Genomic DNA, 15,991 nt, shown 5'->3' with positions numbered 1-15,991 from the left:
GGTGTTTGTACTACAAGCCCAGTTAAATGGTTCAATATATGTATTATCAAGCAAACCCCCCACCTACCATGACTGAGGCACACATTATTTCGCCATATGAACATTAAAACTTAAAATTGCAAGCCCTGACTGGAAGGACGTTTGCATAGTACTAGCAGTGTTGGAACAATGGAGACCCAGTCATTGCTTCCCCAATACACAGAAGAAGTGGTCAGACCAGTTTTAGTCACACGACTAACTGACTATTGTAGAGAATTTGAACATCTAATAAAGGATTTTGAACAGAGACAAAGTGGTGTGTTCATGGAGTAAAGATGTCTCCTGGAACTGAAGCAAAAATTACCTCCTCTCCTGTCTGTCTGCTCCATCTCTTTCCCACAGAACTGAATCTTGTGAAGACATATAAACACAGAGAGAGAAAAATCTCCTACGTGAACAAGGTTTAAAAGGAATGCTGGGCCCCAACGAAACGTAAGACCATATCTTCAATCAAGAAATACAGAGTGCTCAAAGCACAGTAACAAGATATTGCCTCACACTGTTCTACTTATCTTTTCTTCTGTTCTTTTCTGTCCCTATCTGCATGTGTGTATCGGGTGTGCATGATAGTGTGGGCGCGTCATATATCCGTAGGTGTTAAGAGTATTAGAGTTTAAGTTGAAGATTTAATACATTTCATCTTTTTTCTTTAAACCTGAGAAAGCCTGTGTGAATTGGTTTCTTTGCCTTATAATTGGAAAACTGTGAGAAAAAAAAAAGGGAGCTCAAAACACAGTGTGTTTAAAATGAAACCCTGTTACAATAAGACCAGGTGAAGATAGTAACCCCTAGATACATTGCTCACCTGGTTGGAACAGAAATTGGGTGTTAATGTCCAGATTGTTACCCACAGACCAACGAGTGAAATTGGAAGTGGGAAGCCAAATTGTTCCCAATCAAAAAAGAGCAAGTTTTCAATACAGGTATTCTTGTGGTTGTGTGTGATTGAATACTAACATCACTGCAATTGAAGCTAGTAGCTCTCCAAGTCAGGGTGAAGTAACTTGGGATAAATTAAAAGTACTGTCTATAGAGGAGTTGAGGAAAATGGCTGAGTAGTGTGGGATCACTGTACGTGGCAAGGCTTGGAAGTCTGAACTCCTAGGGCTAGTGGCCAACCATTTTTCCCTTGAATCTGAAGCAGAGGTGGTGTTAGAAGTAGACCCAGAGAGGGTACTGCTAGCAAAGATACAATTGGAACAAAGAAAACTTGAATTAGAGGAGAGAGGAAGAAAGAGAGAGGCAGGAGAGGGAGAAAGAGAGAGCCTTCCAAAAGGAATGTGAAGAGAAAGAAAGACAGGAGAAGGAATGAGAGAGAGAGGAGAGAGAGAAAGAAAAAGAATATTCCGGAAGGAATTTGAAGAAAGAGTGTTGAGGCAGTTTGAGTTAGCTAAAGGGCGACAGAGTAACCCTAGGTGAAAGCAATGGCCAATATGGAGGAGCAAATTCAGGACTGGGTACAAGATTGCTAAAACTCACCCAACTAATTCCAAAATACAATGAGGAAGATGTGGAAGAGTTTTTCGTGTTCTTCGAGAAACTGGCAAGACAGCTAAAATGGCCAGCTGAGACCTGGTCTCTTTTACTGCAAAGCAAACTAACTGGAAAAGCCCATGAGGTTTATTCCTTGTTGCCAGATGAGAGTTCATCAAATTATGAACGGAACAAAAATGCTATCCTCAAGGCACATGAATTAGTACCCAAAGCCTAACGTCAAAAGTTTAGAACCCTCAAAAAGCAAGCCAATCAAACTTATCTGGTGTTTGAAAGAAGTAAGCAGCTGGCTTTTGACCAGTGGGTGAGGGATTTAAAAATACAACTCAGCTATGAGACTCTCAGAGAAGTAATCCTGTTGGAGGAATTTAAAAACTCTCACCCATTCTCAATAAAGACCCATGTAGAGGAGCAGCGGGTTCAGGAAGCTTGGCAAGCGGCCATTCTGGCCGATGAATTTGCTTTAATTTATAAGTCAGTTTCCCGGGGAGAACCTTTCCTAATCACCCCCATAAATCCGAAAAGGACAAAGAGTGGGAAGGTGGTAGGAGCCCAGGCAGTCCTGGAAGAGAAAGGAAAGCAGGAGACACAGGGGGCCCTCCTCCAGCCAAAAAGGAAGGTGCTGTGAGCAAGAGTGAGACCCGGAGACCTGTGTGCTTCCATTGTAATAAAGCAGGGTAGTTAAAAACTGAATGCTGGAAACTAAAGGGGAAAACCGGTAGGGTTAATCAGGGCAGACCCGCTCAGTGAAGATGAGGCCCTGATGGAAAACGCAGAACAAGCTGTGGCTTTAACTCCAGGAAGCTTACTACGGCCAGTGCAGGAAAAGTTAAGAGGATTCCTGAAGGTTATCAGGGTTTTGTATTTGAAGGGAAAGTAACCCCATATCCCTTGAGTGGGGCAAGCAAGCCCATAGTGATTCTCAGGGACACAGGGGTCACTAGATCCCTTTTACTGGGAAAAGGCCTGAACTTTCCCCCAGAGAGTGCAGTGAACACCAGAATGGTGGTGAATGGTATTGGACGGCAGTGTATGCCTGTACCTGTACACTGGGTGCACCTGGAGTGTGACCTAGTTTCAGGACCAGTGACCGTAGGGACCTAGTTTGCCTGTGGATGCGGTTGACCTGCTCCTAGGTAATGATCTGTCGGGAGTGAAGGTGGTAGCCGCCCTACCGTCCGCACCCCCCAACCCCCCCAACCCGCTGTCGTGAAAGAAAGACAGCCGGAGGTCAGAGAGACAGGGCAGTGGCAGGTTACAGACCCCTGCAGAGTCCCTGAATGTGTAGCGGATCAGGCCATGATCGAACAAGCTCCCCCAGAGGAGACTGAATTAGCACTGCAGGCAGATGACCATGAGGTCTACCTGTCCGAGACTTTCTTTGGAAAGTTAGGAGACCCAGGAAATGAATGAAATGGATTTTCCCTAGCTGAGACTCAGCGAGCAGATCCAGTATTGTGAGAGTTAGCACAGGCTGCCCAGTCTGAAAGTGAAGCAGAGGGAGTCCCTGATTGCTACTTTTTAAAGAATGAGATACTGATGAGGAAATGGAGTTCTCCTCACAGACCTGAGGGCAAGGAGTGGACAGTAGTTCACCAGTTAGTGGTGCCACAGAGATACCGGGGAGAAATATTAAGAAGGGCCCACAAGACTACAGTGGCTGTACATGTTGGTATATGAAAGACCGAAGCCCACATAAGACAGCAGTTTGACTGGCCAAAACTCTGCAAAGATGTGGTGTAATACTGCAGGTGTTGCCACATGTGCCAGGTTTAGGGAAACCCCAAACTACAGTGAAACCTGCACATCTAAGTCCTGTACCGGTGTTAGGAGGACCCTCCAGCAGAGGGCTGGTGAACTGTAAGGGACCCCGCCGAGAACAAAAGGGGACAGGCAGGCACAAGGCTAGCAAAGGTTTAGAAGGAGAAGGGGAAAAAGTGACCAAGAGGGCAGGTTAAAAGAAGTCCAGGAAGAATCCCAGATCAAATCCCGACTTGTCAACCAATCCCAAAAAATGTGAGAGGTTAGCCCCCACATCCTCCTACATGAATACAGACACTAGAAGCACCCCACCAGAGTTGCAAACAGCATTTACAGGAACCTGCAGAGACAAAGAGAGAACTCTAGGGGGCAGAGAAACAATGAAGGTGATGCCTCACCTAGTCGAAGCGTCATAGGAGAATGCAGTTAAGTCTGCACAAATGCTTGCAGGAAGGAGCGTCCCAGAGAACAAAGGGGAAAGTAACAGAGACCCCTCCCCCACAGTCAGAGGAAAAGGGAACCACCCATCCCCTGAAGCCAAAAGTCTTTGGTGGAATTAGGGAGTTCAAGATAGACACGCCCCCCTGCTAACTCCTGAGGAAAAAAGAGAAAATTAAAGCAGCCCTGGCACCCAGAACAGACCATTTTTAATAAGTTTTAAGATTGGTGATTGAATGGAAATGAATGAGAGAAATGCATGTTTTTTTGTGTATCTTATGTTTCCCTCAAACTCTGTAATGAAATGCGCCGTTTTTCTTCAAATCGCTTTTCATTCCCCTGGGTGTGGAGGTGTCAGACAAACCCCCCCTCCCCCACCTACCAAGACTCAGGCACACATTATTTCGCCACATGAACATTAAAACTTAAAATTGCAAGCCCTGACTGGAAGGACGTTTGTATAGTACTAGCAAGAATTACCTCCTCTCATGTCTGTCCTCATCTCACTTTCACCAGCTTCAGAAACCACTGACAACATGTAAACTCAAAGAGAGAAAAAGTCTCCTGCGTGAACAAGGTTTAAAAGGAATGCTGGGCCCCAACGAAACGCAGGACCATATCTTCAATCAAGAAATACAGAGTGCTCGAAGCACAGTAACAAGATATTGCCTCACACTGTTCTACTTATCTTTTCTTCTGCTCTTTTCTGTCCCTATTTGCATGTGTGTATCGCGTGTGCATGCTAGTGTGGGCACGTTGTATATCCGTAGGCGTTAACAGTATTAGAATTTAAGTTGAAGGTTTAATAAATTTAATCTTTCTTCTTTAAACCTGAGAAAGCCTGTGTGAATTGGTTTCTTTGTCTTATAATTGGAAAACTGTGAACAAGGATTCACAAAAAAGGGCAAGCTCAAAACACAGTGTGGTTAAAATGCATCCGCAGTATTTTGCTTTTATTTTAGTGTTTAAAATGAAACTCTGTAACAATAAGACCAGGTGAAGATAGTAACAGACCCCTAGACACATTTCTCACCTGGTCGGAACACTATTGTCTGGTTTTTGGCATCACATTCGGGAAGGTTTTGTCATACTTCTGGATTTGAATTTCAATCAAACATTGAAATAGAGATTTACAAGTTAGTGACACTGTGGTAAAAAAAGATTTCCAAAAGGGCATCTTTAGTCTCACTCAGCCAGAAATTCTTCCTTTCCTGTAAATAGAAGGGAATCTATTTTTTCACCCACTAATTAGTGTCTCATTGTACAAATATGTGAGTTTGAAATGGGTGATTCTGATCATCAATCTATACTGGAGGCTGTAGGGAAGACCAGAAGACACAGAGACCAGCAGGGGCAGCCTCAGAAGGGAGAGAGAGAGAGAGCAGACATCTGCTCTTCGAACACTGATACAGCTAAAGATTACCATACCTGAATGATAACAGACCGAAAAGGGTTAAATTATGAAGACAGGCTGCTGGGACTAGGCTTGAATATAAAAGATTACGGGGTGATCTAATTGAGGTGTTTAAGTTGATGAAATAATTTGATAGGATGGTTAGAGAGAAACTGCTTCCTCTGGTGGGAGAGTCCAGAACTAAGAGGCATAATCTTAAACTAGATCTGGGCAGTTCAGGGGTGATGTCAGGAAGCAGTTCTTCACAAACAGGGTAGCTGAAATCTGGAACACATTCCCTCCGAAAAGCCGTTGAAGCTGGGGGTCACTTGAAAGATTCAAAACTGATATTTATCATGTTATGAATGCCGGAAGGCCCGGTTGATTCTGCTGTGGCCAGACTTATGGACTCTGCACATTGGAAAATACAAATGGCTACTGACTTTTGATTCTGGATAAATTCAACAGCATTTCAGAAGTCTGGAGGCTGTCGGGAAGACCAGAAAACACAGAGACCAGCAGGGGCAGCCTCAGAAGAGAGAGAGAAAGAGAGAGAAAACATCTGCTCTTAGAACACTGATACAGCTAAAGATTGCTAAGACTTGAACCCATTTCGAAAGCTGAGGTTTGCAGAGGCACAAAGACCAATGGGGTCGCCAGAAATCGCCTTATTCACGGAAGTCCAGGTCAAAAGTGCCTGGAAGAGGTGAGTGACAAGGATGTTGACTTTGAGGAGGTCTGGGAGATCCAAACCATTGCAACTGGGAGGATTTGGGACTTTAAAGTGCAAAAATATTGCTTCATTGAAGACACTATGTAACATATAGATGTGGTGAAGGATTTTCAAGTGTTTTAATAAGTTCCTCTCTAATTTAATGTATTAGGTACTTACAAAGTCCTGTTCAATTAATGTTGATTTTTAGTTTAGTTGCTATAGTAAAAGTCTTAAAAAGTGAAATCTTCTTGTGTAATCCTTTAAATTGGTCATGGGAGTTCATATCTCATGTTTAATGTTAACAGTCTCACTGAGTTCATAACAATAAATTTTTGTTAGGCAAGGGTATTAAAGCTTATGGAACCAAGGCAGATAAATGGATTAAGGTACTGATCAGGCATGACCTAACTAAATAGTGGAACAGGCTCAAGGGGTTGAAGGGCCACCTCCTGTTCCTATGATACTATACTTCACTTTCTTTCTTTCTTTCTTTCTTTCTTTTGGGCCTCCTTATCTCGAGAGACAATGGATATGCGCCTGGAGGTGGTCAGTGGTTTGTGAAGCAGCGCCTGGAGTGGCTATAAAGGCCAATTCTGGAGTGACAGGCTCTTCCACAGGTGCTGCAGAGAAATTTGTTTGTCGGGGCTGTTGCACAGTTGGCTCTCCCCTTGCGCCTCTGTCTTTTTTCCTGCCAACTACTAAGTCTCTTCGACTCGCCACAATTTAGCCCTGTCTTTATGGCTGCACTACACACTAACAAAAGCAAACTCTTCAGTAAGTAGGCAGGGTGCTGACTTGCTTTACATTACCTTGATGTTTGCTGTCCAGCTTTCCTGTCACGAATTCCAGTGCGGCTTAGTTCTGGCATGCTGGGATAAACAGAACAGGGAACACAGATTAAAGACAGCAAACAGCACTGGGCGAAAAAAAGGTTATTAAGTTGACAAATGGATCCAGTAAAGCAGGTTCTAAATGCTCACAGATAACAGAGAGAAAGAGATTTTAAAAAAAGAATTAATTATTGCAGCTCGTGTAGAACCATAACCCAAAATTCACAAAGTATTTGTATATGTAAAAAATAAATTATAAGTTCTGATGTAAATCAGCTACATAACTTGCTGCGCTGTTCTACCTAATGTCCTTTCTTGCAACCCCACTACACAACTGTATTATTTTTAAAATTTGTTTCATGGGATGTGGGCGTCACTGGCCAGGCCAGCATTTATTGCCCATACTTGATTGTCCTTGAGAAGGTGGTGGTGAGCTGCCTCCTTGAACTGCTGTTGTTCATCTGGTGCGGCTACACTCACAGTGCTCTTAGGGAGGGAGTTCCAGGACTTTGATTCAGTGACAGTGAAGGAACAGCGATATAGTTCCAAGTCAGGATGGTGTGTGACTTGGAGGGGAACTTGCAGCTGGTGGTGTTCCCATGCATTGGCTGCCCTTGTCCTTCTAGGTTGCAGAGGTCGTGGGTTTGGACGGTGCTGTCAAAGGAGCCTTTGTGAATTGCTGCAGTGCATCTTATAGATGGTACACACTGCTGCCAGTGTGCGTCGGTGGTGGAGGGAGTGAATGTTGGTGGATAGGGTACCAATCAAGTGGGCTGCTTTGTCCTGGATGGTGTTGAGCTTCCTGAGTGTTGTTCTAACCGCACCCATCCAGGCAAGTGGAGAGTATTCCATCACACTCCTGACTTGTGCCTTGTAGATGGTGGACAGACTTTCGGGAGTCAGGAGGTGAGTTACTCACTGCAGAATTCCCAGTCTCTGACCTGCTCTTGTTGCCAACAGTATTTGTGTGGCTGCTCCTGTTCAGTTTCTGGCCAATGGTAACCCCTAGGATGTTGATAATGGGGGATTCAGCAAAGGTAATGTCATTGAATGTCAAGGAGAAATGGTTAGATTCTGTCTTGTTGGAGATGGTCATCGCCTGGCACTTGTGTGGCACAAATGTTACTTGCCACTTATCAGCCCAAGCCTGAATGTTGTCCAGGCCTTGCTGCTTCTGGACACAGACTGCTGCATTATCTGAGGAGTCGCAAATAGTGCTGAACATTGTGCAACCATCAGCGAACATCCCCACTTCTGACCTTATGATGGAGGGCAGGTCGTTGATGAAGCAGCTGAGGATGGTTGGGTCTAGGACACTACCCTGAGGAACTCCTGCAGTGATGTTATCTGCTATGATTCCAGTACCTTGGATTGCAGGAGACCACCAAGTGGCATCTTTGGCACTGGAGGAGCTCAAGTGAATTAAAAAAAACTTCCATTTCTTGCCAATTAATAAGGTATGTTTTTCTGTCAAATATTAGGAAGAACCGGAGACAGATACCATTGCAAGTCAATGATTCCCTGTTGCAAATGCTCTTGACAACAGGATAGATAGAAAATTGATTAGATTCTCCCCCCACCCCATTAAACAGTAAATAAATGAAATTCTTTGAGGGACACTTGGACAGGTTTGTACCTTGTCACCATGTCACCACCCTGTTTGGGAGATAGGTGATCTAAGGACTGGATAGTCTAAGATAAACGGGCAGAACTCCCATCTTCCCACATTGTACAATGTGCAGCAGATTGTACTCAGAAACAAAAGGACCACTTGATTTTCACATGTTAATAATTTTGCAGCACCATTACTTCACTGGAAACTACAAAAAAGCTGACGATAAAGCACAGGTAGGCAAAAGGCAACAAGTCTGACTTGCACTCTCAGAATTCACATGGCCATGGTCATAACCAATACATTTTTTTAAAGTAAATTTTCCAAAATGAATAAACAATGAGGTCAAGGAGAACCAAGCTTTTTTTCCCACTTTGGGGTTCTTTATGGCTGATCAAAGACCACCTTGATGGTTTTTAGTGTACTTGCCATTTGCCTCATTTGAAAGCAAGCTCTAACCCTACTTGTACAAGACCCCTTCCTCCCCTCCCCACATTTCATCGGTGGTCTTGCCTCCACTAGGGTTAGAGCTTCACGGCACTTTCTACACACCACAGAAAAGCTGACACCGCAATCTCGTGGTGACCAGAGAAGAAGAAAGGAATTCGTTCAGCAACCTTAGACCCTAATTGTCATACCTGCCTGAGCCAGACTCACTACTCAAGGCTCTGTCCAGACCACACTGTCTTTCTAAAGGTCGAAGGCATCTTCGACTAATAACAAAATAAGGTGGGAAAAAAATCATATCAAATCAAAATTAAACCAGCAAAACCAAGGGCAGATAGATAGTGATGTTAAATCATTGATTTAACAAAACCACCAAGCATGCAGTTAGTTGCAGTTATATATGGGTTAAATGACTGTGCTTGAATGACTTTCAATTATATTCTAAAAAAACTTTAATACTTTCTTTTTTTGTGTAAATCTCTTTGCTTTTAGTTTTCTTCTATCCACACCAGGAGATACTTCCCCTTGTTGGGGTACAGTTCTACAGTTCACCTTGCTCCTCTATTACCTCATCCAAATGTCTATTCTCCATATATGGTTCTAGACAGTGACTGCTGATCGGGCATTGGAGGCAAGCCTAATCCTGTTCTCCTCCAACATCCACACACATGTACTTCCAGTTGGGGTCACTGGATGGTGACCAGGATTGGGAAGTTTGCTGACTTTCCTTCCTCATACCTCAGGGTTAGCGATGCACCCAAACTGAAATCAGCTAATCTAGCAGAGACCAGGAATAGTCAATGGTTTTTTATTTAACCACATGGTGAATTTACTCACTAACCAGTGGGGCTACCCCGCTGTTATTTATTTGAAATGGTTAGCGCTGACAGTGTGAGTTAGCTGAATTAACATGCACAGTTGAATAAAAAAATTGCTGAAGCAGCCTGTGTTGATGACTGTCCACTGATGCTAATTCTGCTGCTTTGCATTACTATGTTTAGTAAATCTCCAAGCCAGTTTGCCTGATGAGATCGTAATATTTCATTCTTTCCATGCACATGTTTTTTACGTTAAAGTCAATTGTGCTCGCTGACCTACATTGGCTCCCGGTTAAACAACACCTCGATTTAAAAATTCTCATCCTTGTTTTCAAATCCCTCCATGGCCTCACCCCTCCCCATCACTGTAATGTCCGCCAGCCCCACAACCCTCTGAGATATCTGCGTTCCTCTAATACACAAGAACATATAAACCATATGGACTCTTGAGCATCCCCGATTTCCATCTCGCTTTCAGCTGCCTGGGCCCTAAGACCTGGAATTCCCTCCCTAAACCTCTCCACCTCTCTACCTTTCTGTCCTCCTTTAAGATATTCCCTAAAATCAACCTCTTTGACCACGCTTATGCTCATCTCCTTATCTGGTTCGGTGCCAAATTCTGTTCTATAATGCTCCTGTGAAGCGTCTTGGAACATTTTATTATGTTAAAGGTGCTATATAAAAACAAGTTGTTGTTGATTGTAATTTTCTCCAACTGCCTCATTTTGAAAAGAAAAAGTCCATACGTTGAGACTGCGCTTTTCTCTGAACAAAAACACACACGCACACAGCTCGAATTTGTGTAACATTCAGATTTCAGGGAAAGACAAGAGACTGAAACAATTTTAACGTCATTTTGCCACTTGACAGACTGTAAGATGCTTGTGCAGTTCCGTCTCACAATAAAAAAAAGCAAACAGCTGCAATTTATTCAGGCCATGCATTGCCAGTCAGCAAATAAGCCATTTTGCCAGGGGTGGGTGGGGGGGTGGGGGGGGGTGTTGGGAGAATGCTGGGCCATGGTGGGGGCAGTGTGGGGGGGGGGGGGCTGGCTGACAGGGGAGGGATGGAGGGGAGGGAAGGGAGGAAGTGTGGAACACAGGAACAGGAGTCGGCCATTCAACCCCTCAAGTCTGTTCCACCATTCAATAAGATGGTGGCTGATTGGCAACCTAACTCCATATACCCGCCTTTGTCCCATACCTTTGGATAACAAATATCTATCACTCAGATTTAACATTAACAATTGATCTAGCTTCAATTACCATTTGTAGAATACAGTTCCAAACTTCTCCCACCCTGTGTGTTTAAAAGTGTTTCTTGATTTCATTCCTGAAATGTCTGCCTCTAATTTCTGGTCTATGCCCCCTCGTCCTAGACTCCCCAACCAGCAGAAATAGTTTTTCTCTATCTACCCTGCCCATTCATGTTAGTGTCTTGAAAATCTCAATCAAATAACCCCATAAGCTTCTAAATTCCAGGAAATACAACCCTAGTATTTGTAATCTCTCCTCATAATTTAACCCTTGGAGTCCAATTATCATTCTGGTAAATGTACACTGGTCATATCCTTTCCAAGGTGTAGTGCCCAGAACTGCTCGCAGTACTCCAGGTGTGGTCTAACCAGGGATTTGTATAGCTGAAATGAGACTTCTATCCCCTTGTATTCTAGCCCTCTAGATATAAAGACCAGAATTCCATTCATTTTTTTGCTAATTTTCTGCACCTGTTGATGACATTTTAATGATCTATGTATCTGGATCCCCAAGTCCCTTTCAACCTCCACTGTTTCCAGCTTTTCACCATTTAGAAAGTACCCTGTTCTATCCTTTTTAGGTGCAGTGGATGCCCTCATATTTGCCTTCATTGAAATCCATTTGCCACAGTTGTGCCTGTTCACTTAACCTATCAATCAATATCAGTGTAATTTTCCACTTCCACCTCCGCTGCTTGCAATGCTGCCTCTCAACTATCTGATGACAGAGACAAGGCTGCATAAAAACCAGGACTGGGAATTAAACATGTTTAGAAAAGATAGAGAGGAAAAGAGGGGAGCTGGAGTAGCTGTACTTATTGGGGATAACATAATGGCAGCAGAAAAAAGGGATGCAGCTTTTGGCAACACAAAAATAGAATCCATGTGGATAGAGATAAAAGATAATAAGGGATCAATCACACTAATAGGTGTAGTCTACAGACCACCCAGTAGTGGAAGGGAGGTGGAGGAAGAAATATGCAGATAAATTAGGGAATTGAGTAAAAAACATAGAATAGTAATCATGGGGTATTTCAACTATTCTAATATTATTCGGAGAGGTAGATAAAAGGGCTAAGGGAATGGAGTTCCTACAATGTGTACAGGGCTCCTTTTTAACCCAATATGTAAAAATCCCAACAAGGATAGATTCACTATTGGATCTAGTAATGGGGAATGAACCAGAGCAGATAAGAGAAATAAAAGTAGGGGAACATCTAAGCAATAGTGACCTTAATATAATACACCTTAAGATGATAACAGAGAAGGACATAAGTACGACAAAAATCAGGTTAATAGATTAGAGAAAAGCTGATTTTGAGGGGATGTGAATCGAACTTGGGAAAATAAAATGGGCAACAATATTGGCAAGCAATGATGTAGAACACAAACTTAAAGGGATATGGCGGACAACTGGTTTAGCCATTCACGTCCAGATCTGGCTGGACCATTTAAAATACTATTGGGTCCTGCTCTCATTTGCTAAAACTGCTCACTATTCTTTATTCTATCCTGGCTTCTTTTTTCCATTGCAAACTGTCTTCTTAAACTCCTATCCCCTGTCTCCTCCACCCTCGCCTCCAACAATATGTGCAAAGATCTCATGGACTTCTTTGTCACAAAGATCGAGGCCATCTGATCAGCTGCCTCTGTTGTATCCCTTTCTTCCACTAGCCCACCAGGTCACACTCCCCCCTGTCCTAGCCCTGAACTCTAATCTTTCTCTAGTTTCTCTCCCATCTTCCCTCATGCCGTCTGAGCTCATCTTGCCCATGAGACCACCTCCTGCTCCCTCAATCATATTCCCACTGAACTGCTGATCATCCAACTTCCCCTCCTGGTCCCCATATTAGCCGATATTGTAAACAGTTCTCTCTCTTCAGGTGTTGTCCCTCTTTCCATTAAATCTGCTGTCATCACTCCTCTCCTCAAAAAATCAACCCTTGACCCCACTGCCCTTGCAAGCTACCGCTCCATCTCCAACCTCCCTTTCCTCTCCAAAGTCCTTGAACATGTTGTTGCCTCCCAAATCCATTCCCATCTTTCCCAGAACTCCATGTTTGAATCCCTCCAATCAGGTTTCTGCCACTGCCACTGCCACAGTACCGGAGCAGCTATTATCAAAGACACAATGACATCCTATCTGACTGAGGTAAAAGTAAACTATCCCTCTTCCACCTTCTCAACCTCTCTGCAGCCTTTGAAACGGTTAACTACCCCATCCTCCTCCAACACCTCTCCACCGTCGTCTAGCTGGGTGGAAACTGCTTTCATTGTTTTTGCAACTTTGATGTCATATTTGACCCTGAAAGGAATTTACAACCTCATATTCGTGACATCAATAAGACCACCTATTTCCACCACTGCCCAACTTCGCACCGTCTCAGCTCATCTGCTGCTGAAATCCTCATTAATGTCTTCATTATCTCTAGAATTAACTATTCGAATGCACTCCTGGCTGGTCTCCGCATTCTACTCTCGTAAACTTGTGGTCATCCAAACTTGCACCAAGTCCCACTCCCCAATCTCCTCTGTGCTTGCTTACCTACATTGGCTCCCGGTAAAACTATGTCTTGATTTAAAATTCTAACCCTTGTTTTCAAATCCCTCCATGGCCTCACTCCTCCCTATCTCTGTAATCTTCTCCAGTCCCACAATCCTCTGAGATATCTGCACTCCTCTAATTCTGACCTTTTGACCTCCCTGATTTTAATCACTCCACCAGAGCTGGCTGTGCCTTCAGTTGCCTAGGCCCGAAGCTCTGGAATACCCTCTCTAAACCTCTCTGTCTCTTTACCTCGTTTTCCTCATTTTCATCCTTTAGGACACACCTTAAAACCTACATTTTTGGCCAAACTTGGTCACCTGACCTAATATCTCCTTATGTCGCTCAGTGTCATATTTTGTTTTACAATGCTCCTGCGAAACACCTTGGATGTTTTATTACTTTAAAGGCACTATAACAATATAAGTTGTTGTTATTGAACAGTGATGAGAAACATTTAAAATGGTGTTCAACAGAGTGCAGGAAAAATATATTCCTCTGAAAAGAAATAATAAACTATGCACTACTGAGGTTTCACGGATGAATAAAGACACAGGGAACAACTGAGGATTAGGAAAGAGGCATTGATTAAGTACATCGACAGCACAGGAGCGCATGATAAAACAGCATACGAAGAGATTGGGAAATTAAATTATCAAAGAACATAAAACAAACTAGTAAAATAAAAAAGGAAGGCTGAGATGGGAATGGAATCATTAAGGGATAGACAGGATAATACCATGGGTAACAATGGAGAAATGGCAGAAATATTAAATAATTATTCCCTTCAATATTTACCAGGGACATAGAACAGGTAGACATGTCATTGAATGATGAGCTGAGCAATGAGTAAAGTGCATTTAATTTTTTTCTTAAATGGTGTATAACTAAAAGCCCCTGGTCTGGATGATTTGCATCTACGTATTCTAAAAGAATCTAGGGAAGAGATAGCAGAGGAATTACTTCACATATTTATTATCTCATTAAAGCCAGAGGACTGGGGATAGCTAATTTAATTCCTATATTTAAGAAGGGGGATAGAACATGCTCTGAGAATTATAGATCTTAACGCTTATAGCTTCATGTCAGTGGTAGAAAAAATATTGGAATCCCTTCTAAATGAAACTCTGTTTTTCTCTCTCCACAGATGCTGCCAGACCTGCTGAGTATCTCCAGCACTTCCTGTTTCAGTCAATTTGAGTACCTGCCCATTATCTCTACTCTCTGTCTCCTGCCACTTAGACAATTTTCTAACCAGGACAATAATTTGCCTTTAATTCCATGAGCTTCTACAATCGATAACTGTCTCTTATGAGGGACCTTAATAATTACCCTTTGAAAGTCCAAATAAATAACATCCATAGACATTCCCCTGTCCATTACTTTAGTCACCTCTTCAAAAACTTCAATCACATTTGTCAGGCATGACTGACTCTTTACAAATCCATGCTGGCTCTCGATGATCAGCTGAAAATTTTCAAAATGTTCAGTCACCCTATCTTTAATTACAAATGTGTGCAATTTTCTGATCTAAAGGAACAGTTTGCAAATCCTGAGAACTTTGGAAGATTATAGTTAGGACATAGGTCCTGGGAATTTACTATTTTCTTCATTATTGTTATTTTGCTGATGTTAATTTGGGTGAGTCCCTGTCCCTATTCAATATTCATTTCCTTGGGATGTCCAGCATGCTGACCTCTTCCTCGACTGGAAATACTGACATAAAGTAATCATTCAGCATTTCCTCATTTTCAGTGACAACATCACACTTATCAGCTGACAAGGGGCCCACATTGCCCCTGACCACCTTCTTTCACCTAACATAATTGTAGAAAATGTTTGTGTTGATTCTGATATCCCTTGTAAGTTCCCTTTCATATTCCCTTTTTGTAACTCTTACTCTCTATTTTATCACCCTTCACTGTTCTTTGTATATTTCTCATTTGCCAGGATCGGTGCTTTTATTTGCATTTTCAAATGCCTTTTCTTTTAGTTTTATGTTCCCTCTTACCTCTTTAGTTCTCCACGGTTGTCTTTTATGGCAGTGGAGCTCCTGCCTGTTAGGGGTGGAAACTTGTTCTGGGACACATTAAATTCTTTTTTGAACACCTCCCACTGATCTGCTGCCGTTTTACCCCATTAACAGATTTGTCCAATTTACTGTGGACAGTCACTGTCTCATCCCATTGAAGTCAGCCTTACCTAAATCAAGAATCTAAGTAGCTGTTTCACATTTCTCCCTTTCAAACACAACATTGAACTCAAACATTCTTTGTGATTTCGAGTAGATAAATGACCACGTACTGTTAGGCTATTAATTAAATCTGCCTCATTACTCATTACTAAATCTAATACAGACTGCCTGCATGTTGGTTCTAGGACACATTGCTACAGAAATCTATCCTGGACACACTCAAGAAATTCACTACTTTTCTGACATGTGCTAGTCTCAATTTATATGTAAGTTAAAACCCTGCATTAAAACTACTCTGCCTTTACCATATGCTTGCCCAATCTTTGCAATACAATCTACCACTTCACAACTGCGACCAGGGGACCTGTACACAATTCCCACTACAGTCTTAAATCCTTTTTCTATTTCTTAATTCTACCTATGAAGTCTCCACTGTACCACAATCCTGCT

The 15,991-nt window shown here is 42.7% G+C and overlaps 1 protein-coding gene across 20 annotated transcripts in view; it reads right to left on the bottom strand.

Annotated features, from left to right (window-relative positions):
* Positions 1-15,991, bottom strand: part of LOC137353703 (regulating synaptic membrane exocytosis protein 3-like) — a 1,492,914-nt gene that overhangs the window by 219,704 nt on the left and 1,257,219 nt on the right. For 17 of the 20 annotated variants that reach the window (XM_068020069.1, XM_068020075.1, XM_068020096.1 and 14 more), the window contains 2 exons: positions 8,921-8,995; positions 6,650-6,709 (listed from right to left, as the gene is read on the bottom strand). In XM_068020069.1, coding sequence (XP_067876170.1) covers positions 6,650-6,709; positions 8,921-8,995 — 135 coding nt within the window. The remainder of the gene's footprint in view (positions 1-6,649; positions 6,710-8,920; positions 8,996-15,991) is intronic. The other 3 variants (XM_068020091.1, XM_068020095.1, XM_068020099.1) reach the window with 1 other exon arrangement.

Source organism: Heterodontus francisci, chromosome 3, assembly GCF_036365525.1.
Source record: "Heterodontus francisci isolate sHetFra1 chromosome 3, sHetFra1.hap1, whole genome shotgun sequence".
NCBI lineage: Eukaryota > Metazoa > Chordata > Chondrichthyes > Heterodontiformes > Heterodontidae > Heterodontus > Heterodontus francisci.
Note: the sequence above shows the minus strand (reverse complement) of the source record. Positions and strands in the feature narration are given on the sequence as shown.